Source organism: Solea solea, chromosome 5, assembly GCF_958295425.1.
Source record: "Solea solea chromosome 5, fSolSol10.1, whole genome shotgun sequence".
Taxonomy (NCBI): Eukaryota; Metazoa; Chordata; class Actinopteri; order Pleuronectiformes; family Soleidae; genus Solea; species Solea solea.
The window spans coordinates 26,343,322-26,368,133 of record NC_081138.1 but is presented as its reverse complement, the minus strand read 5'-3'; the positions used below and the strand labels follow the sequence as shown (position 1 = coordinate 26,368,133).

Below are 24,812 nucleotides of genomic sequence, written 5' to 3'. Positions count from 1 at the left end.
GGTTTACAGTATGTGAATGACCTACAGCAGAGTTTCCATTGTTCTTCAACATGAACATGATGCAAGGACAAACTTTTCTTTTTTACTGCAGTGTTTTGTTGAAATGTCTGTTGCTGTGTTGCAACAGACGTTATCAGACGTTATCACAGGAGTCCTCTAGATGGCGACATAGGAGCATGTCAAGAGTGTGTGTGCAACTCTTTTTGTTCTGCCCTGCACTTATTTTTCAGGGTTGAATGTATGTGTGTGTTTTATCTATACAAGTTTAATCTCAGAAAAAACCCCAAAGTCTGAATGAATCTGTGTAATCTAACTACAACATAGTGCATGGGTTTCTGCTGCCTTACACAGCGGGGGGGGGGGGGGGGGGGCTTTCGCCTTCTCGCAGGAGTCACGTAGACGGAGCAAAGCAGCTCCTACTGCGTGACACTTCGCCCAGACAGGTTTGATTGGGGAGGGAAAGAAAGGAGAGGAGAGTGAAGGTAGAGAACAGAGATGAGGGGAGAGAACAGAGATTATGAGGGGGATTCTATTTGTTAGGGTCTATTTATTGTTCAGCTCCTGTCTCATTCTGCAGCCGACAGCTGTGATGAGTGCCGCTCCTTTCCCACTGCCATCCTCCGACAGCAGGAAGTTTACGTTACACTGAGGCGCCAGTTCTTTAACCGTCTGGTGCATGATCCGGGAGAAACTGGATAACAGAAAAACAGAAGACAATGTGTTACACAGTGAAGTGAAGTAGAAAAAGAAACAGAGCTACTGGCTCTATATTCCTGTAGTGAATCAACTTGTAATAGAGCATCGGATAGTCTTGGCATTCAGTCCTCTGTATTTCTGTGTATGTTAAGGCTACAGAAAAGCCTTGATTGTATTCTATAGCCTGCAGAAGCTTCTCACGGAGAGTTTCTGCATGTGTATACTTGTGTGCAGGTTAGGCAAGTAAAGAGAGTTCATGTTTTACTACAGTTGTCCTGAATCGGCCTGCAGGAGGAGGAGAAGCTAGAACTGGTACAAACTTGCATCATATGTTGGTATGCAGGTGTGTGAGTTCTCCCTCTGAACAGGAAACCACCCCTTCTGATGCAAACGTCCAGAATTTTCCCGATCATAAACTGAAGACATTGCGCAATTTGTTCCGAACAAAAATAACTTAATTTTAGTGAATTATGCTTGATTTTTAAAAAAGGTTTTAAAGCAGATATTGGAAAATGAATCTCTACAACACCTCGTCTTTAATGTCATAACTGGAAGAGTTGGAACCGCCTCTGTTGGCACAAACCCAGTCTTTGTTTCCACAGATCATAAACTGAAAGGCATTTGTACCATAACGTAACATGACCCATACAAAAATCACTTTATTTCACTAAATAATATTTGATCAATAAAGGATTTGTTTTTATAGCAAGATAGTAACATTTATATTAGATTATAACAAGAGAATCTAATTCCACCTCAGGTACTGTTTTTCTACTTGCAGCTGGTGGTGACACCTAATCATTATTTATGCCTGAACAAAAGCATGACTCAGCGTGAACTGGATGCAGCAAGGAGCAAGAAATGATTGTAGCAAACAGCACACATTTAAGTTTCTCACGAGAAAGCTAAGAAAGAAAAGTGTTATTATGACAATAATAAAAAAATATTTTAACGGCTTCCCCGTGTTTGTATTTGTATTCGTTTTCTCATGTGTGATTTCATACACTTCATACACTAGACAATCAGCAGTTTCAATGAATTAAACGTACTGTGGATGTAGCTTGTAAAGTGTCCCGTCCACCCCTACGGTGATTTTGAGATGGTCCAGTCCTCGGTTCTCTCTGATCTTATCGGCCACGGCTGCCATTCCCGCGCCACAGAGCTGAGCTGCGCGACGTGACACTGCTCCACACACCTTACAATAAAGAATAAAAAAAAACCCGTTATCATTATTATTGCAACAGTTTGCTGAGACACAAGTGTTGAAAAATAAATACAACTCAACTCTCAAAAACTCAAACATGACTGTTTCTAACACAAAGCGAGTCTGATAACGATGTCTTTCACAGTCCTCGTTTATCCACCATGTGGCTAAAATAATGCAGTCTGGTATAACATCACGACAGTAAAGATAATATTGTCTCCGAACACAATGTGTGGAGCAAAACTGGTCAAGAGTTTGCGTTGGCTCCTTCCACTGATGAATTAACAAGCAGCTAAAATAACTGTATATATATATTAATATACATATTAGGGCATTAGTGGGGACTTGGGGGCAAAGTAACCTTAAAACATCTGAAATTGCCCTTAAAACAATAAATAGGGTCTTTTTGTGTCCCCAATGTGACAGAATCTCACCTCTTTGACAATGATACTGTCGTCACAGGTGCCGTTCAGTCCTAAGTGTTGCAGGATGGATCTGACCTGCAGCAACGCCAGTCTGTCACTGGAAAGAGGGAAACACACAAATCAAAAGTCTGAGCTGAATCTTCTGTGGATAAAAAGCAGCAGAAGCTTTAAATATAAGCGAAGATCATTTGTTGCAGATGCCGACTGTCGCCTGTAGACTGGAGTGAAGTCTTTCATATTTTCGACGAGCATGTTGAGACTTGACACCAACAAAAGCAAAGTAATACAGTAGTGTTGTTTTTTGGTTTTTTTACCTCTCTATCTGGGAGAGGAACTTTGTTTCAAAGATGCTTCTGGTTTTCAGAGTTTCAGAGATCTGTCCTCTGAACAGGAATCCTTTCCTGGTCATGTCGATGAGGATGTTTCGCACGATTTCACCGAGGTACATGCCGCTGCACATTTTCTCATATCTGTAAAACACAGGCAAGCACAAGACATGCACTTAAAATAAATGACACTTAAATACTGGAAGCCAGGCGAACATAGCCTGTAAACAAAGGTATACATAGTAGTAGATGGGAGTAGAGGAGGTTACCTCTGTTTGCCTGGATTGAGTGAGAAGTCATCCACATTGCGGTCGTACTCTGTCCTAATGTCGTCGAGACATCCGTTGTCTCCGAACGCCCCCCACTCCATGTTGACACACATGCGTCCGCTGTCGCCCTCTATTGTTTCAATGTTCCTCATCTCCTCCATGTAACACGCATTACTGCCAGTGCCTGGGATCACACACAAAGTCACGTTAGATGAACAGAGCCCAATGTCACCCTTAAGTTGTCTAGGTTCTGTCTTATCAGGTATGTTCTGTCTACTTTATATAATTTCAATTTAATGGTACTAACCCATGTATTATACTGTTGTCCACCTTGCTCTCTCTCTCTCTCTCACTCTCTCTCCCTCTCGATCTCTTTCTCTCTTCTTTTTTCTCCCTCTCTCTCTCGCTCGCTCTCTCTCTCTCTCACTCCCCCTCCCTTCCTCCTCCCCGCTCACTCCCAATCCCCTTGTCAGTCCACTCCCTGTCCCCCTGTCCGGTCCGGCTGCCCGCAACACATAATCATCAAACGAATAAATAAAATTACTGCAGTTCCGAGTATCCCAGACTCGTCCTGCACATATCAAACCTGTCCGACACCAAAAGGCATGCAGTCAATCATATTACATGTCCTGGGTACTGGACAGGACAGGTTAAAAAAAAAAAAAAAAAAAAAAAAAAAAAAAGATGAACAGAGCCCAGAACAAAGAAAGAAGAACATTTAGCTGATAAAAAGGTGAACTAACCAGCAATGAGTCCGATCTCACAGGTGGGTTCTTCATAGGCACAGGTCATCATCGTTCCTACCGTGTCATTGACTACGGCGACAACATCCAGGTCAAATTCCTGAAGAAGAAAAAAGTGTGGTGATGCAACATTTGTGTGTTTACCCAAGAGGTGACAATTAGGGCTGAACAAATCATCGAAATTTCAAGCAAAAATGCAATATTACAGCAATTTTCAAATTGAAAATTTCAAGCCAAAATATGTATCAAAATACCATTTTTAGATGAAATATTGTCCTGACCTACAAATCATGTTCTACAGACTGAAGAACACATCTTTGTTTCACACAGATTTCCTACACACACAGTAGGCACTTTAAATGTGAGAACAATTGTGTAAGAGTTATATTATTGTGTTTTAAGTTTCGTACAGTATCATTTCAATATTCTACCTCTCTCCTCTTAATTGCATCCCTCAACAGTCCCACCACATCCTCTCCTTCACAGTCCGTGGCCTTGAAGCCTTTGGTCCACGTCACCAGGATTCCCTGCAACACACACAAGAAGAAGTTATCATTTCAAGCCCAGTTATTGATACATAAATTCTTACATAGATTCCGCAAACGAACAACTACAACAAGGAAACGCGACAATTATGTAAAACTGAAATGCTAGACTAGTGTTTTTATGTACAAATGAAAATGGGATACATTTCTGAGCAAATAAGACATAGGGAAGGCACCGCTATCCTGTATGTTTCTGCAACGCTGTCAATCTGTCAAAAACTGGTTCCGCCTTTCAGACAGTTCCTCCAATCATCATGCAGAAGCTAAGCATTCGCGCCTGCCCACTGCTTCATTGACTACCAGAGAAGCTGAGCTTTCCTGGAGTTAAGGTTTTTTTGCCGCAATTCTCTATTCTCGTCACATGGAGAACAGTTGAAGCTGAGCTACAAGTGGTTTTAATGCGGAGGCTGCTACGGGAATACGAAAAACCACGTAATACAGCTGATTCTGTTGTCTTCGAACAAAAAAACAATGAATGGAGACACACAAGGTTTGAAAAAGTCATATTGTGCTAAAATTTCTGCTTGAAATCGGTGGGAAAGTTGGCAAATCAATAAAAGTTGTGTAAAAGTCAATAAAAGAGAACATTAAGAAATCACATGACTGAAAAGTCTGTCCCACTTCCACATTTTTCTGAATTAGAGAAATAGTGGCAATGTCAGCTACAGCGGTCCAGAGGAGGCATAGTATATGTGAACTGATGAGGAATGCACAAAACAACAAAACGGACAACAAAAACAGAGCTACACGTTTAAGAAAGAAAGTGAAAGTGTGGGACACAGTGTGGTCTACAAGGAGGAAGTAAACTGAACTCACAGCGTCCAGGCTGGTCTGTCGACAGGGAAACGAGAACGTGAAGCCCAGAGGAAGTCGGGTGTTCTTCATGCCCATGTAGTCCAGGAAGTCACTGATGCAGTGAACAATGTGATCAAACAACTGGAACAAGAAGAAGAAGAGTCAGTTAGTTATTAGTTATTTCCCCTCCCCCACAACATCAGGTGTTTATTGGATTTTAAGGTGGAGATATTTGTGACTGCATTAGTTTTCATAATTGCCGTCAGTTTAAAGTGGATTGTTTGCTCTCACCTCCTCTCCCGTTCCCTGCATCACTTCCAGAGGAATGGCGTAAATCTTGTTGTGCATCTCCACCGATCTCTTCTTTCCAGAACGAATCTTGACCAACAGAACTCTGAAGTTGGTTCCTCCTAAATCCAGAGCCAAGAAATCACCGTACTCTGGATAACGGAGAGAGGTAGAAAAAAACAGATAATGACCTCAGGTCTCTGCTGCTTCTTTTAAACAACGGTACACGTGTACAGTGACAAACTGAACAAGTATTTATGTAGCGTGTGCGTCACCTGTGCCATCAGGAGTGCTTCCAACAAAGGTTGGCAGCATTTTGACAGTAGCAGAGTCCTGAGTGCTCTTTGAGAGCCCATTTTGGATCTCGATCCTCATTCGATTCTTTACCTGAAGAGAAAACATCATATGTTAAAGCTGCAGTGAGTAACTTCTGGTCATTTTGTTGCTACTGTCAATTTGGTCTTGGTAAAAATAAACAATGCAACGTTATGTTTATGTGTCCTTGATTTAAAAACAGGCACCGTCAGGCAATACTATCACACCTGACTGAGGGAGCGTTTGTGTGTATACAGCAGCAGTGCTGGGGTGGGTGGTCAAGAAGAAGAATTGATCACATCAAACTGCTGAACAATTTGTGGGGGTTTTTGAGCAGTAGAATTCATTTCTGAAACGTTTGCGGACACTTCCGGAACTCGTTTTTCACAATGGCTTGAATGTAATGAACATTTGTTTGTACACAAGTTGTATCAATGTGAACAAACACACAGAAACACACGACAGACTCTCTCTCCGCTCACCTCCAGTAGCTGGTCGGTGTTCAGGTGGAATTCAGACAGCATTTCATGGATTTGTCGCGACTGGTCGGCGAGTCTGTAGGCTACAGCCGTCACCATGGCAGCCCCCTTCCCACTGCCACTCTCTGACAGCAGGAATCGCACATCACAGTCCGGGACCAAACGGCGCACTGTCCTATGTAGACGGCGGGCGTACCTGAAACAGGTGTGGGGGTTAAGAGCTGAAACTTTAACGGATACAATAAAAAAAATTTCCCCTTCAGAAGAGCTGACAGACAGCAGCTCTCACTGATGTGAACGCCTGTATTTTACTCACTGTGGATGCATTTTGTAGAGAGACCCGTCGATGCCGACGGTGGTCCGCAGACGTGACACACCTTTGTTCTCCTTGAGCCTCATTAGGATTGCAGACAGCGTGGAAGCGATTAGGTTTGCAGAGCGGAAGGACACAATGGCACAAACCTGAGGGAGAAACAGAGGTGAGGGGAGGAAGTCATCACGCAGTATATTCTAACTAAATGATCAACACTGCAATGTAACCTGAGACTTTAAAGCAGAACTATGCTGTTAGTGGAAAATCAGTCTTGCAATATAAAGGCCACCGACCAGGAGTCCTCAGAATCAGGAGGTCTCGCAAAGACGATGGTCTTGTAAGAAATATGAAATGCTTCACGGCACTACCGGCTATAAGAGCAAGGAAAAAGGAACCGACTGTCTGAACGAACGAGGGGCCACACAGTAAACATCGGTTCGGCCTTTTTTTGAATGGCAAGAAATTGAAAAACACAGAAGCATGAAAAATGGATGCCGACCGGCATGAACACGGGTCCACGGGTTGTCGAAAAAGCAACCAGACTTGCAAAGTTCCACGTTAATAATAAAATCATACATATATTGCAGGAATTTCTGCACTCACGCTTCAAATTGAATGCGCACACAGCAAAAAATGTCCACACACAAGTCGTTGCTCTCCCAAAAAACAGGTATTACCTGTAGTCTTCCAGGTTTAAAAGTGAAACCCTGGAAGCAGGACAGAAATAGCAGTTAGCCACCAGGGGGCGACTCCTCTGGATGCAAAAAGTCAGCAGGAAAATAAGCCCACTTTAAATATTTTTATGAAGGTTGAATGTTTGTAATGAAGCGTTTTCTTAGGGAGCAACGACTGGTGTGCAGATTCTTTCTGCTATTTATCATTTTGCCAAACCTGCTCAGCAGCCAGTGTTTATTGAATTTGAGACACTTTGTGTCATTTTAAATCATCCAAATAGAGAAAAACACTGTCCATTTATTTTTTTCCCTTTTCTGTGTCAAATAAAATCACATGATTCAAAGCAGTGTCTGAGCATCAGTACATACATGCTGCACAGCGACACAGTCTTCATCAGAGGGCTCCACTCCAAGTTTGATTAAAATCTCTTTGGCTCTGGTCAGTCCTTCCTTGCTCCTAACGTAACAGTTCCACAGAGAGAGAGGGCAATGATTTAGTTTTGTACATTCCTTATTAAAAAAATCAAGTACCGTTGGTACAGTTAGCTGTGGATTGACTTACTTCTCGATGGCCGAGATATGCTTGGTGTCAAACTTCCCTTTCGTGAGCAGCTCAGGTGTGATCCTGCCCTCAAACAGCATACCCTCTCTGGCCATTTTCACCAGAATGAGACGAACCAGCTCCCCCATGTACATACCACTGACCATCTTCTCAAAACTGCAGCAAAGGAAAAGCAAGGACAAGTGCTGGTTACATCTATATCTCTCCATCTGTGTCTAGTCCATTTACATTTACTGGATGAATTGTTGTATTTCATGTATACTCATATCTGAAGCCAGGTCAGATCTATAGAAGTGGTTGTTTATTTTCAGTTGGTCTGCGTTAAATATCTAAAGCATGGAGGCTGCAGCAGCTGCAGAGAGACAGAGAGACATAACTCTGCCACTCCTCTATGTCACAGACACAATTTGCATATGTTACTAAAACAAAGCCGGTATGACACAGAGAAGGCGACCAAACAGGAACTCCTCAGTTACCTCAGGCGTATCGCACTTCTTCAGCCTTTGAATAATCAAATACGGCTAAAATTCAAGCTCATAATGTAACTTTCTTCACATTAATTTCACAAGTTAACTTAAAATGGTTGCAAAATAAGCAACTTAAAACATAAATGTTAAAAAGGTTTTCCGGGTCATGTCAGTCTTTCTCTCCACCAAAATCCAACATCAGCAGCAGTAGACGGCGAGTGACTGGAAGCTAATCTGAACCTGTGTCGTGCAGTTTAAATCTGATGGTTTTGTGTTGACGTACAGCTGTTTGCCGGGGTTGAGCGAGCCTCGGTCTATCTCTCGGTCAAACTCGGTCCTGACGTCCTCCAGCCTGCCGTCATCTCCGAACGCCCCCCACTCGGTGTTCACACACATCCTGCCCTCGTCTCCCTCCACCTGGTCAATGTGACGCAGCTCCTCCATGTAGCACGCGTTGGTGCCTGTGCCTGAAGAAGAAAATACACTCGTTTGACTTGTTCTGGTTTAAAGTGCAACAACAGAAAACACACACTCCATTCACAGTTTTAATAAAAACAACGTTTTCGTACCGATGATGATGCCGACCTCGCAGCGGTGATCGTCAAAACCGCACGTCATCATCGTTCCAACCGTGTCATTCACTACAGCCATGATGTCGGCTTCATAGTCCTGCATAACAAATAAGTAATTTGAGTCCCAGCACAAGGAGACTGAGAGTACAGTAAAGAGTTTGGCATCAAATGAGAGAAAAGTAAAGAAAACTCACCCCTCGTTTCTTAATGGCTTTGTTGAGCATGTCGACGACATCCATCCCCTCCACTCCACTGGCCTTGAAACGTTTTGTCCATGTGATGAGATAGCTCTATAGGCGGGCAGGAGGGAGAGAAAGAGGGCACAGGTGTTAAAGAAAGGTCTACTGTGCACTGACACGCGGTAAAAGAGGGGCAGATATTATACCATTTTTCTCATCTCTCTGCTCCTTTTCAGTCTTTCCATGTTTTTGGTATTGTTATTTTCATTAGAAAGATTTGTTTTATAGGTTTTATTTTTAAATGAATGAAATAAACTTGACAAACAAACAAGAAACACAACAAAAAAAATCTATAAAATACAAAATCTATTGCTGTGCAGAGCCTTGATAGACAAATCACTGTGGATTGTTCGATTAACTGATCATTAAATTAATCATCAGCTATTTTAATTATTATTATTTGGTTTTAGGGGGGTATTTTTTATAAATTAAAACAAGCTTCTTGATGTTTCTGCTTCTTAGATGTGAACATGTTTTCATTAAAAGTGAAAAGTGAAAGTGACCAAACAAATACTCGATTAATCGATTTTGAAAATAAAAAAAACAACAGATTATTACTGGATAGTGTTGCAGGTTTGAGCGACGTGATTTGAGTGTTACCTCGTCCAGTTTGGTCTGCTGGCACGGGAAGGAGAAGGTGAAACCAACAGGGAGTTTCTTGTCTTTGATGTTGTGTTTTTCCATGAAGTCTCCGAGACATTCTGCCACATGGTCAAACAGCTGGAACAGATGTGAAAAGAGAGGTCACGTTTAAGAGAATCTGTGTGTCTGTTTGTGTTTGTGTGTGATTATTTCACAATCAACCTACTCTTGTCCCAGTGCCGTGAATGATGTCCTCTGGAGTGTCGTAGATTTCAGTCTCCATCTGAACGGTTTGTCTCTTTTCGTGGCTCACTTTGACGCGGAGGATTCTGAAGTTACTGCCGCCCAGGTCCAACGCGATGAAGTCACCTTTCTCTGTTGAGACGGAGAGGGAGAACAATGTCATTTTGCATTCATGTATACAAGTGTTAACATTTATGACAGTAACTTTAAACCGGGGTTTTCACACACAACCATCTCTAGGGTTAGTGAGTGTCAGTTCTCTGGATGAAATTATAAAATAGTAAATCACAACATCTCGTCAAAACAAAACACACCAATGCCAGTTTCTGCTCACCTGTGCCATCGGGGATTGATCTCACAAACGTCGGCAGCATCTTCAGGGCAGCGGTGGGGTTAGTGTCCCGGCCCAGTCCTTGGGCCAACTCCATCCGGAACCGGTGCGTGATGTCCAGCAACGTCTCATCAGAGAAGCGCATGGAGTAGAGGTACTTATCGATCTGGGATGACACATCAGATAAAAACACACAGAAGCCTTAGTTGTCTTGACCATTATTCATCAGTACATTACAATAATTCCTGTCCACATCCTTCCAGTATTTGCAAACCACATAGTCTTTCGTTTGCATTTGCACGAGGATGTAGTTAAAATGACTCACTCTGCATCCCGTAACATTTCAAACCATCCTTTATTATGAGCCACTTCCTGATTGAGGGCAATAACACTGAAGTGACCACAGCCCTGCTAAAATGGATTACAGCCATAAAGCGAGAATTACCAAAAGAACGTCCTTGAATGAAGCGACCATCATGTAGTCACCTTGTACACGTAACGCAGAGTGAAAGTGTGACGTAGGAGTATTCCCACACGACACCGTCAAACCTTTAACTCCTCTGTATTCTGTTAGAACTTAAACTTAGGAGTTACTTTTATACTTTTCATAGAAGATAGAACATTTAAAAAGAGAGTAATTAAATAGGAGACTTTGTAATTTGCCAATTGTGTTGTTTCAAATTCTTTTTGTGATATCAAAATGATGAATTGTTTACCCTTAGTAAATATCAAGTAGCTCTGTATATACTCAGAATGTAAAAATGTAAATAAAGGTCTGCAGCAGAATTTCAGCTGAGTCATGATGTGGGCCGTTTATGTCTTCTTTAAAAGGAGAAGAATATTTGTTACACAGTTGGAGAACGGTGTCTTTGTAAATAGCATGTAAGAGCACAAATGTCTAAAGTGACTGCATCAGACTGATGTCAGATATTTAAATTTGGTATACTGGTATCTGTATTATCAATAATGGAAGAGAAGAAAATAATTAGATCATTTCACACAGTAAGGGCACTGTAACCACAGATGCACCGTCCGGGAGATCACGACCTCGGGAAATCATCTTTACTTGGCTGTCGAAACTGCCCAGTGTTGAAAGCGTGTGACAGACAAATGCAAACAAACTGAGCTCTGAGGAAGGAGCGGCATGAACCTTTAGGAACAGGATGTTAGACAATCCTGCTGAAATACACTGTTGCATCAAACAGTGTGATGACGCACTGTATATATATATACATATACATATATATATATATATATATATATATATATATTTATGTTACTGACAAGGTCACAGATAACACAGTGTGACTTGGACACTGTGATCCCGTAACATGTGACTGTCTGGTAGAATGACTCATTGTAAGTGGCAGCGATAGAAATTCTGTAACTTCCTTCCCCACACATTAACTGTACTTCCTGGACAGCAGCTCTGGTCTTTGGTAACTGGACCAGGACGGTATTACACGTTTGGGGGCGTGAAACTGTTTACAGGAAGGAATTTGCACCAGTTGGTCACAGAAATTGGGCAATTGAGTATTGAGCAAGTGTGTCAGCAGACACTTACGTGTTTTTGGACATTAACAGCCGATTTTTACCATTTTAAAACACAGCAAACCACATAAATAATGTCAAACAAGTAAATCCAGTACACATGAAAATATAATTAAAAGAAATAAAGACACTGCCAATCACTTGCCCTGCACTCGTCTCATGTTAAAAGTTGTTCTTTTGTGTTTGTGCAGTGCAAAAAAGAAGAAAAAAGAAAAAGTAGTGTGATGGTTTTAGTGCGTGTAGTGAACAACAGGTGTCAACAGGTAGTTAAACACTATAAACCGGCCGTGAGCCAACGTGGCTGCTGTGTAGCATCAAATACGTGACAAGAGTCCTGCCTTCAAATTACCACGTAGGTGTTACATTCCATACACTTTGTCTAAATGTGGAGTGAGCCTCTGGGATGGAAGCTCATTAACACATGCTCTGGTCAAACAGCTGAGACAACTCAATCTGTTTCACCCTCATAAGCTCTGGAAATGACGTTAGCGCAATCAAACTGCAGGACAGTGCCATAAAAAAAGGGCCCGTGTCCCTCACTGTCATTTTAGATCTTATGTTTTATACTAAGATCTAGTCTGTGCTTGAAAACTCCATCCTCACTATCTGTAGCGAATACTGCACTGCACTCCTATCTTTCACAAAACAAATCGCCAAAATAATGTCTGCCTATTGGATGTTTAGACCATTTAAAACCAAACTAACTAGAGCAGCTAAAAGACAGATTATAATATACATACTGTATATTCACATATGTCGATTAAGAGGAAACAAAAACCCAGAAAATGTGGTTTTGCCTTGTCAGCCTATGACAAAGCGGCAATACCACAAATATTTGACGGTATTTAAAATCTTCTTTCACAACTATAGAAAATATTAATCCCCCACCAAAAAAAATGTAGATGTGTCAATGATTTAAGTTTACAGCTACATATGAAGTGGAATTATTTTATGGTTGATTTTATACACTGGACCTATTGCACCTTGTTCCATTTATAGATAAGTGTGATACTGTCATTGGAGCAAATTAATCCGTGTAAAGTTCATGTTCATGTTCACTGCCGGCGATTCTGTCGAGAAACAATAGTTTGTCTGTCTGCAGCTTTGTGGACGACGTGTATTCTGATTTCAGTGGTATTGGTTGTCATTTCCATTTTATCTCTTCTCCATCTTCTCTGACACAGATCGAAGTTACAGGAAGTTACAGGTGTCTGAGACGACGACAAACACTGAGGGCCTCATGTTAAACAGAGACCGTCATTCCTCTGCCTAAATTAATCCAAATTCAGGACAGAATCAGCATTTCTCTCCGGTGATTGTATACTATCCCTGGCCGACAGTGTCAGTCTGTTCCAGAGGCCTATCTTTCACGAGGAGCCACGGTGACCTCGAACTCTAGACACCAAAATCTGAGCAGTTATTCCAAACATTTGAGCGAAATTTGAAAGGATTCTCTCAAAGTGATTAGAAGGTGAATTCACAAGACCAAAAACGTGTGCAAGGGCACAGTGACCTGCATCGTTAAATGATTAATTCATGGCTCACGTGAAATATCACATTCCTAAGGCAAACAAAGGGTTTTCTGAGGTCACGGCCACGTTTAACGTAAAAACACTTGAACTAAACAAGAGAACTAAATAAAAGAACAGAGGCTCAAGCTCAATTGATTCCACCATCAGTTTCTCCTTCAAGAGAACACTTTTTTGTGGTCATAAGAATAGACATTGTCATCATCTCCATGGAGGCCTTAAATAAAAATACTTCTGATAAGAAAACTAGAGATAATACTCAATATACCAAATTCTCACTTAAACCCCAACAACATGGGTTTAAATTGTTTTTGACAAGTGTGGATGTTTTTAAATCACATGTGCTGCATTATACATGATGTCCTAACTTACTTCTCTTAATGGTTTCATTCCATCTATCACTACTTCCTGCTCGCTGTGCTGCCAAGTAACTGTAGAAACAGTCTGAGATAATCCTTTATTTGTTGGCATTACAATATTTGATCATGTTCTCAGTCAGTATGTTTACATGACATGAGGGGGAAAAAAAAGAAAGACTTCATGTGTTAGTCTGACTAAACTGTCTGGGCTTTTAAATACATGTCAACGTTCTAGTCTGACTGAATACATAGCATTTCTCAAAGTCAGACTAACATAGATAATGCGAGTGGATGCCAGGTTACTACTGCGTGAATCAGTTGGACTACAGTTGGCATGTGCTTGCACCACACTTCCCAACCCTGGCTACCTCCTGAGAATAATAGAAGAAAAACCCTGGCTACCTCCTGAGAATAATAGAAGAAGCTGGTACACAGAAGAATAATTTACTAGCAACAAAAAAAGAATAGAAATTAAGGCTGTTGCATTTTTTTAGACCAATTTTATGCTCTATCAGCTTAAAGAATTGGATATTCTAAAGTTAATGGAGGGTAGAAAGACTGCTTAACATTGGGCAAGGGCAGTATTCCACTTGACTACGTACTGCTGTAGCTTGACTATTGGTGCTTTTCCTCTTCAGAGAGTTCTTGCTCTACTCGGCTCTACTCGGTCAGGCCGACCACAGACTCGGTCTGACAGTCACTGAAGTAAAATCTGGCTGACCGGGTTGTGTTTCAGCTCACAATCGCCGGATTTCAGCAGTGCTGTCTCTAAATACACCAGACTCCTTTGTTAAATATTATGATTTTAGACATTTCCTTGCTAAATGTTGGAGGTTAACTCTTAAGTCTTTAAGTAACCGATCTACAGTGCCACATTGTTCGGTTTGATTCTTGTGTTGTGCTCATGACTCTTGCAGTGACGACACTCTCTGACCAATCAGTGGTCGTTACAGTATCGGCTCAGCTTGCTTGGAACCCCGGCAGAGCAGGTACTAAAAAAGCACCAGACGGCAGAGCAGGTACTAAAAAAGCACCAGACACCAGGTACTATCGCTAATGGAAAAAGCAAAACAAACAAGTAGAGTCGTGCCGAGTGCCGGGTAATGGAAAAAGCTTGAATAGATAATGCAATTGGGCGTCAAGCTACCTTCAGTTGGACCATATTTGGACTAAAACTCTTGAGAATAATAGAAGAAGAATAAGATAAAAGCATTTTTTGGGCCAATTTTATGCTCTATCAGCTCAAAGAATTGGATATTCTTAAGTTAATGGAGGGTAAGAAGACCGTCTAATACTAACAAGCTGTAAGGGGAGCATATGACCTCGAGTGCATCATCATGTCCTTGTATACCAGGACAAGGGCAGCAGTCCACTCGAAAAACATACTCAAGCTGCTGTGGCTTGATTATGACTGCGTGTGCTTGACTGTGCCTGTGGAAACTGCACCGAGTGATCTCAGCGGGATTCTTTATTCAAATGGCCTCTTTAAATTAAGAATGAGCTCCTCCACAGCTAATTGAACGAGAAGCTCATTCTTCTTAGGCAGTCTACTTAAATAACAATGTGTTAGTGGTTGACTGGCCAGGGGCCTGGTTACAAAAGGAGAGGATTAAAAGCAAACATCTCTCCACACACAGAGAGCCAAGAAAAAGCCACTGAACTAGTGACTGAATCCAGTTCAGGCTGCAGGACAAGAACTCATCATCAGTGTGTTATGACTCAGTACTTCACAAGTACTGTAGAGACCTTGTCTGAGCATCACCTGACCTCATCTCAACTCTGCTGCAGTGGCTTATTTTAGCACCCACATGAAGATACAGCAGCTGAATTCATCCTGATCGTTCACTGTTAACACTTCACTTCTTCTGTCAAACAATTTAAAAAAACAACAATGCATAGACAGACTGCAAAAGGCGGCAACTTATGTAGTGTCATGATTTTCATCAATGTCAGGGACTGTTTACGTCACGGACCTATCGTATCCGTCTTGGCATTGTTATCTCTGTGAGGAAGGTCATGTTTTCGACTAAACATCAAGTTATCTGTCTTTTGTTTTTATTTACAGATTCATTTTGCATCATCCATATGTCTTTTGTTGCAAACTCTAATTTAAATAATTCTGTGAAATATCACAAATGCTGTTAATGCAATATCACAAATGGAATACCGTTCCTATTGCCCACTCCTCCCCTAGTGAACAGTTGCTTTTTTTAAAAGGGTTTTTGAATTATTTGACCACACTGGACTCTCAGTGGTCTTCTGAGTTATTTGAGACACCTGGTTTAAGCCTTGGTGGACATCTACACTCTGAATGCTTCTGCTAAAGCTTGACTAACAATAAATGATATGAATCGCAATTGCACGGAAGAGGATAAGGGTCAAATGCCATGGGGCGTCTGTTTTTTTATTTTTGCACACACGACTCCGTAAAGGCCACAGTTTCCCCTCTGACACACAAGTCTCTCAAATCCCACCAGGAGCTTGTTTTAACTATCAGGCGGGAGATTACACTCTCTTGCTATCCCTCCTTCCCCTTTTCCTTGCACACACACTCTCCTTCTCCCTCCCCCTTTTTTTCCCCCCTCCCTCCTTGTCACTGTCAGGTCACACTGAAACCCGACTCCTTTCTTTTATTGTGTGTGTGCAAGTGTGCGTGTGTGTAGAGCCTCACACACCGGTGTGGAAAACTACTGTCCTCTACACCGCCCTCTACCGCCACCTTCCACTCTCGTCTCTCTGTTCACAGTTGTGTGCAGCAGTCTTATTGTTACCTACACTCAGTGAGCGAGACACTGCTTTGGTTTCTCTCCCTGACCTCCAACCACGGTTTGGAGGAGCGAGACAAGGACAGTGCAGTGGATTCATAATAATCCACCCACCCACAGAGAAACAGTGATGAAATCATTTCATTAACACTTTCACTCGCTTGGAACATGAGCTGTGTGTTGAAGGGCCTGCTCTTTGAAAGGCTACACAATAGGTACACACCTGATACTACCTGTGTGTGTGTGTGTGTGTGTGTAGGAGCCATGTCCTCCTGACACCTATGGTCACATGATACAAAGCTGGCCTATTTTAAGGAGACAGGAAGAGGGAAAGACAGCAGGTATGAGGAGAAAGGGAGGGAGGGAGGGAGGGAGGGATGTGCGTTGTAGTAGATGAGATCTTTACTGCAGATAAATGGGTTGACAATTCAGGCAAACTCAAAAGTGCAGCAAAGGAGAGGAGAGGAGGAGAGGAGAGGAGAGTAAAGGAATGAAGTGTGACGGCTTTTTCCATCTGCACAGGAAAACCAGCAGAACCTTCACTTGGTAACACTGTGTGACATCATCAGCAGGAGACCTTAAAGGGACCCTGCACCGTATTAAGAAGCACATGTTGCAAAATGGGTCTGGAAGTATTTTAACCTCCAATGATGACTCAGTTTTTTTGGGTTTTTTTTTGGTTGTTAATGGAACATTAGATTACTGAGGCACATGTGGTGACTCTGCCGTCGCAAACTATTAAAAGCCGCTGTGATCTGAGCCTGAGTGACACACTCACCACTGTGAGAGCGACATAACTGGTCCAGTCAGTTTTAAAAAGAAGAGGTCTTACAGCGGGGAGTTATGAAAGACACACATTCATGGTGTTCACATGGCCTCGTTCTCCTCCTTCAAGCAGCACTCGTGCTTCACACTGTAAGGATTTTCAAGGACTGGTCTTTTAGTCTATTTAAGGGGGAAATGAAAAGAGTATATTTCTCAAATTATCACAATGACAATCAGTTATTAACTGTAGGCTACTTGGTTTATTATCCCCTTTCTGCTCAAAGGTATTTTATTATCAATATCAATACAACAAAGGTTCAATATATAGCGATATAATATTATTTAACCACTGTGCAAACATTGAGATAGAACAAATTATGAAACAATTACTCGATTCATCGATTATTAATTGATCACTACATTAATCGTCAACTATTTTTTAATGAATTAAAAACATGTTTTCAGACTTTTCTGCTTCTGTGAATGTGAATATTTTCTGGTTTCTTTGCTCCATAAAACAAAGAAATCATTACTCGAGATTACTCGATAAATATTTCAATTTCCATTCAGTTCTTTATTGCAGACTCTCAGGAGGTCCAATAACATACAAAAGTACAACCACAGCTATCAATTTAGTTATTTAATTTAAACATTCATATGGAGGCTATCGTGCCAAGGCTTTCTGTATACTCGACAGATTAATCAATTATGAAAATAATCATTATCATTAGTTGCAGCCCTAATTATTGCTATGAATGTTTTCTGACATTTACCGAATGATTTGAAACTTCTTCTTTTCTTTCCCCGTGACAGACCTATCAGCTCCAACGACAAAGAAACATTTGCTTTGCTGAAATAGTCAAATGCTGCAATGCCTCAAGTTTATAGGGTGTTGTATTTGTACTTGTTTTATGATGAGTCACAGTGAGGGATACAAGATTAATGTTTGCTCTGCTCACTCCAATACGTTTAGAAAAGAGTGAGCCCAGCACTGATCCACGATCATCATCGGATTCCCAACAACTCTTGAGCAAAGTTAGAATTAACATAACATCAATAATGATAATTATACTAATTGTCCAGATGCTTATTGATGCTTTCACTCACGGTGGACCAGTAACAATTTAACTGTTTATTCAGGCCAATATTGGCTTTTAATCGTCTTTGCCTGCTAGTTATTTGAAACCTGATAAATGGTGTCACAGTCTTGTCTTAAACATACATTTTAAATGAATATTCTGTAAATAATTACACTGCAGTGCAGACATTAAATGCAGCATGGAGAGGGAGACGGGGGGGGGGGAACAAGAAAATCAGCTTAATATCAGACATCAGTTGCCCTGATTCCTACTAATCAAAGACACTTATCAGTCGACCTCTACTCTATACCACTCTCAAATTATGGCTACGAGCTAAGTGTTTGGTAGTTAAGGCTTGGTAGTTGTTAGGCTATCTACTAATTCATTATTATGGCCCAGAATAATCATTTCCCAGGGTGACGTTCACCATGTGACGTTCACTGGTTCTCTCCGGAGTCCAGTGTGTGTTTCTAGTGTCTAGTCTACAGTTTTTAATATTCCCTTGATGTTCCAGGTTGTGAATGACGATTTATAGATTTAACAGTAACATAGTGTAACGATGAAAACGATGAAAAATATATATATCTATATATATATATACATATATAGATATATGTATATATATAGATATGTCTCTATCATAGCTGTCCACAGTGTACACTTTATCTAATAAGAGAGTTTTTTTAATAACATCAAAAGGTCCACAAAGCCACGTTCCTTTCCTTGCAAGAATATTTACTCAAAGGCCTGAGGCCAACGGTCAACTACTTTAACTGGTCACAAATAACACTGTGACAAGTAATCACTTGTCCATAGGGGTTATGTAAAAGATAAAATAAAAGTGAAATAATATTTGGGCTACTAAAAAATATGCATCACATCCTATGTCTCAGTCAAATGTGATACTAAAAAACCTCCCCAAAACTGACAAACTTGTCTTTGAAGTACTTAAATAAAGTAATGTGTTGTGTAATTGAATCCTGTCCATCTCTGCATCCACATACTACACACACACAGCTTTTCTCAAGCATGACCTGCATAAAATCTATCACTGTTTTATTTATTTCAAAGTGAGTCACTTCTTATTTTATCAGTTTTTCACAAATCAAATAGACCTAGAAAGATCTGTGATTTATTTGAAGGTAGGTCGTCACGTTCCAGTGTTTGTATTTCTTTGTTAACAGGTAAAAATAGCTTTCTTTTCTATCTATCTATCTATCTGTCTGTCTGTCTGTCTGTCTGTCTGTATGTCTATCTAGAAATAAGGGCCACCTCTTCTCCTTGTCCTTCACTTCAGGATAATAGTCAACACTTCTACCTAGATTTTTACCATTTTATTATTTCATTTTACTGTTTTACTTTTATGTTTCAATTGTTTTTAGGTTTTATACTTTATTGCTGTACCTTTAACCCTGTAAAGCACTTTGGTCAACCCCTTCTTATTTATAAATGTGCTGTAGAAACAAAGTTGACTTGACTATATGTATATTATTTATATATAAACTTATAAGTACATGATGCCATCTTCATTTCATGGGTTATTGATGTTGTGCAATATCTGGGTACAGACGTAAAGCATTTTGATATAATTTGCTATCATTATATAGATATATTTTATCATCAGTTGCCCCGATTTCTAATAATCGCACTTATCAGTCGACCTCTACTTGATACCAGTCCCAAATTATGTAAGAGCTAAATGTTTGGTTCCATTACGGCCTGTAGCAGAACTGATATTGGTAGATATTCAAGGTTGTTGTGATATTGGTAAGAAAAAAGGGAAATCGATCCTCCCTGACCTTAAATGACTTTCACACACTTGTCATCTCTCAGCTCATCTGTACTTTCGTCCTTGCCTCTGACCTCACATCTTCTCCTCCACACTCCTCCCTAACATCTACATCACTGCATCAATCCCCCCCACACACACACACTCATACATATACGTACACAGTGCAGTCAGTCACGTAGCACTGAGGAGAAGAAGAAACCAGATGAATTCAAATCTCCAAATCTCCTTTGACTCAATACTCTCACTTTAAGTCACTTCCTGGAAGAGATACTGCAACCCTTTCCCCCTCTCATGTGTAAATTCACTGTAAAAGTTTTTTTTTCTGTTGTTTGTTGTTTTTAATGTCATTAAAAAGGATCTCAATTGGGACCAACCCGGTTAAGTAAAGGTTAAATATTAAAAAAATGCCACATGAAATAAACCCAGTGTCCTCTTTAACACATGCTCGTGTCTTGTCTCGCCACTCACTTCTGCCTTTTAAGGATTTTTCAAGGATAGAAAGAGAAAGAGAAGAAGAACTCACCCTCTTGACCTGGTCATCCTTGAGTTCAGTGAAGTAATAAGCCAGTAACTGGGCTGCAATCATCCTGCTCCTCTTATTTCTGTCTCACACATGCACACTCACACTTTTGTCTCTCTGTCACAAGCACACGGTCGTCTACACTTAGATGAAAGGTTTACCAAAGAGAAAAAAGGTTTAAAAAAAAAGATAAATAATGTTTCCTCTGGCTCTTCTGTACAATGTGTCACTGCGGTATAAAAAAATAATCCGACGCGGCTTGGATTAAAATAGCAGGCAGCAGAATAGTGTGGAGGTGAGGTTGAGCTGCTCTTCCTTTCTTGAGAATGTGAATGTAGCCAGGAAGCGTGACAGCAAGTTTAGCTGCGCGAGGGACGGCGGGAGGGAGGGAGGGAGGAGGGGGCCAGAAAACAGGCCACGCCCACAGTGTGTGAGCTCATTGGCTGGAGAGTGTGAGTGATTTGGGCTTAGAGCCACACCCCCTTCTCTGCTATTGGCTGTTCTGCTAAAGAGGTGGAAGGTGGAATTAGAGAAGACAGAAAAGGGGCCCTGCGTACTTACAAGTAGGGAGGTGATGTAGTAGGAGGAAGTGAGGTGTGGTGTCGTGTGGAGGGAGTTTTACTGTTTTACTGTTTTACGGTTTCAAAGAAGTTTTGACATTCCGGTCTGTCTGTGTAGGCGAGGACGTTACTCATACAGTCGTGATGTTACTCTGTGCTCCTGAGTCACATGCTGGAGAGGAGGGAGAGTGTTTTTTTAATATCAGTGAGCCTGAGGGCATGTTGTGCAGTGGGAGGAATTAAGGTATTATCCTCATCTTTTTTTTTTTTTTTTTTTAAAGAGCAAAATCACTGACTTTAGTGAGATCATAATGGCGTCAATTGCTCTACTAATGAGTCCTCTTCAATAGCACATGATGCGGACTTTGTAAATTATGTTTAAGGGAAAAAAGGTGATCTTGTATGATCCATATCATCCAATAACTTACGTGACATCTTAGAAGTTGTGTTTAATGTGTGCACTGGCCGGATCATGAATCTCAAGGATTCAAAAGGAGAATTCATATGCCTAAAGGTGACATCTTGACACTGATGACACTTGGTCTCTTCATCAAAGGACAACATATCATAAAATGACAAACATCACCTCTGAAGTTAGTAAAATATGCAATCTTCTCTCTGGTTTAAGTAGTGAAGGACAATATTCTGGTCATTTTAGTCCATGAAGTTTACTCACTTTTAATCTTTATACTTTAATTTAAAGGCCACACGGTGGTGTAGTGGTTAGCACTCTCGCCTTGCAGCGAGAAGACCCGGGTTCGAGCCCCGGTTGGAACAAGGGCCTTTCTGCATGGAGTTTGCATGTTCTCCCCGTGTGTGCGTGGGTTCTCTCCGGGTTCTCCGGCTTCCTCCCACAGTCCAAAAACATGCAATGTGGGGATAGGTAAATTGAACACTCTAAATTGACCATAGGAGTGAGTGTGAGAGTGAATGGTTGTTTGTCTCTATCTGTGTGTGGCCCTGCGATGGACTGGCGAACTGTCCAGGGTGTACCCCGCCTATCGCCCGATGTAGCTGAGATTGGCACAGCACCCCCCGCGACCCTCTGGTGGAGGATAAAGCGGTAGATGATGACTGACTTTAATTTAAAGTTCTTTAATGTTTTCATAACATCTCCCAGATATACACAGATTCATTAAAAAATGCTTAGTGTCAGTTTGCTTACATTTATATTTCCTGTAACTATTTAATTACTCATTGCTACCAAATAAAATCAGACGAAGAGTTGGTATTATGGTCTGTATTTATATAGAGCTTTTCTAGTCTTGATGAGCTAGAGGTTACACTATAGTTTTGCTATTCACACTCTGCAGCATGGGGTTAAGTGTCTTGCTCAAGGACACATATGGACTAGCAGGGCCACGAATTTAACCCAGAACCTTCCAGTTGAAAGACAACTCGCCCTACCACTGAGCCACCATGGCTCAATCCTAACTCTTCACTTTTTTAATACTTTTACTTCTAAATCTTAATTACAGAAAATATCATATACTTTAAGACTTTTACGTAAGTACTTCTACAGATTATTACACAAAGTTTTATGGTAAAGGAGTTAAAAGCCTAGAAGCTGAAACCTCATTCAGAAGAGGATTCTTTGAAGCCACTTTGGAGCTGCTACAAAACCAGAATAAGCACAAACGTGCTTGTGGGGAAACACAATATTTTCCTACTCTGCAAAAAAAAGAAAAAAAAAGCCTGCAGTGGCATTTGCAAATACCTGCTTTTTTTAACCAAATGCCTGCAGATATTTGGTGAGAGGTTTCAGGATGTTTAAAGTAAACAGAAGTCATTTAACATACTGGTTCACCGTAAAAAAACCTGCTTGTGACCAATGAATGTAAGGGTAAATACAGCTGTCTCCCTTTTCTCAGTATCCATAAATATTCACATACAGTACATACAAGTCTGAGATAGGGCTGAAACTATTTATTAATTAGGGATCAACTTGTTCTTGTTCTTTCATGACAGTAAGCTGAATATTTGTCATTTGACATTTGGGGAGGCTGTTGTTTGTGGTTGCAGAATTTCTGATCAACATACCACTATTCTGAAAAAGGGGCCGATGAAGTGGAGAAAGCAATAATGATAATTCATAGAATTTCAAAGTAAGTGTTTATTTTTGATATAATAGTTTACAATAAAAATGTATTTATGATGTAAAAATGAACCTGTAAATAAAAAAAACTGACAGAAATAATAATAACTATGACTTAAATATTGAGTGGAGGGCCGCATGAAATTGATTGGTGAGCCGCAAGTGGCCCATGGACCATATGGAGTTTTGATGGAAATAATCAGTAGTTGCTGGCCAAGTCTGAGAAGTTGTTCTTAACCCTTTTAAAGGTTAGGATTTCCATGAAGGACATAAACAACAAAAAGGCTCTAAATAGGATAATTATAAAAAGAATTCCCTGATGAATGATTCACTTACCTTAACTAATAAAGGTGTTCCATGATCCTCAGGAGCTGGAACCCAACGCTTGTCACCATCGTAACATTTTGAGCCGCTGGGATGCTTCGCTCCTCTGCTGACCACTTCACCCATGAGAGGTTTGAATCCCAACTTCAAGCTTTGACTCATTTTGTCGTAAATTTAAACAACAACAGAGCACAGTCCTACAGCAAACAGCCACAGAGCTTGTCTGGAAGAACCAACGTCTCCACTCAGTTCATCTCCCGGTGACTATTTCTGTGTTTGTGTGTGTCAAAGCCTTTATTGTTGCTTCACAGGGGAGACAAAGACACACATATTCATGGACATTTAGCCACTCACACGCACACACAGAGAAACTGAATTAACAGTAAAATAACACACTCACACACCTTGCTCTCCAAGGAATGCTTACTCTGAGGAAAATATAAGGGGTATTTGATGTTACTCAAACTAACATGAACTCTAAAAGGGGAAAATAAATGTACAATGAACAGCTTTAGTGGACACGGGACGGCAAAATAAAAGACAACGAGAGTAAAAAATGAATGTGCAGAGTTAGAACCTGAGAGGAAAATAAAGTACTGCATCTTCTGCTTCAGTCACAGTATCTGTGCGGCTGCAGCAGAGTCAGCAGCTCAGCTCCTCAAAGCTGCCGCATCAGTGCAGTTCATCTGTGAAGCTACAGCTACCACTGTAGGTCAGCAGTGTGGGATTACGGTGCTGTGCTGTGTGTGAGTGAGTGACGTAGCATTTATCTGGTAGCATTGATAATCCCTATCAGATTATCAACCGTTTCACTCTTCCCTGCACGCACCCTCCTTCCTCAACTGATTTCCTGCCTTCCTTCCTTTAATCCCTAAATGTCTTTCCTTCACTCTGTCTTTGTTTTTTGGTTTTGTTTCTTAATAACTTCCTTAATTTGTTCCTGGCTGCCTTCGTCTTCTTCACATCATGTAATCTGTAATGAATGGATTGTCATAAATTAACTTCTTATTGCATCTGTTTCAGGTTTTCTCAGATCAGCAGTTATAATTTATAATAAATATCTTAGTTGATCACACCCACAAAGACTTGTAATTCAGGTCCAATTCTGAAAAATGTTTAAAGTTTCAGTTAAGGTGTTTTTCTTCTGTTTCTTCATGTGGTGTTACTGCAGGATGGAGCGAACATACTGACAGATTGGATGGGCAACGTTTCAGACAAACAGATTAACCACACTGAATAGCTCAGAAAGGTACAGACAGACAGAGAAAATCTGGACGTTCACCCAAAGACAGACAGACAGATAGACAGACAGCCAGCAAGTAGAGAGACAGGACATCACAAGGAAACTGAGTCAGACTGACTGAACAGAACATCAGTTGTTTTTTGGGGGGGAGCAAATATGGTC

General features: G+C 40.8%; 1 protein-coding gene across 1 annotated transcript; it reads right to left on the bottom strand.

The window, feature by feature from the left end:
• Positions 1–408: 408 nt before the first annotated feature.
• Positions 409–20,765, bottom strand: LOC131460086 (hexokinase-1). Its single transcript, XM_058630369.1, has 21 exons — positions 20,432–20,765; positions 10,072–10,234; positions 9,721–9,869; positions 9,513–9,632; positions 8,868–8,963; positions 8,671–8,770; positions 8,385–8,568; positions 7,635–7,790; positions 7,442–7,529; positions 6,402–6,547; positions 6,089–6,281; positions 5,567–5,678; positions 5,295–5,443; positions 5,025–5,144; positions 4,095–4,190; positions 3,664–3,763; positions 2,921–3,104; positions 2,640–2,795; positions 2,335–2,422; positions 1,746–1,891; positions 409–691 (listed from the first exon to the last, which is right to left on the bottom strand). The coding sequence occupies exons 1-21, from the start codon at positions 20,492–20,494 to the stop codon at positions 544–546; spliced, it is 2,757 nt and encodes a 918-aa protein (XP_058486352.1). The 5' UTR covers positions 20,495–20,765; the 3' UTR covers positions 409–543.
• Between the last annotated feature and the right edge of the window lie 4,047 nt (positions 20,766–24,812).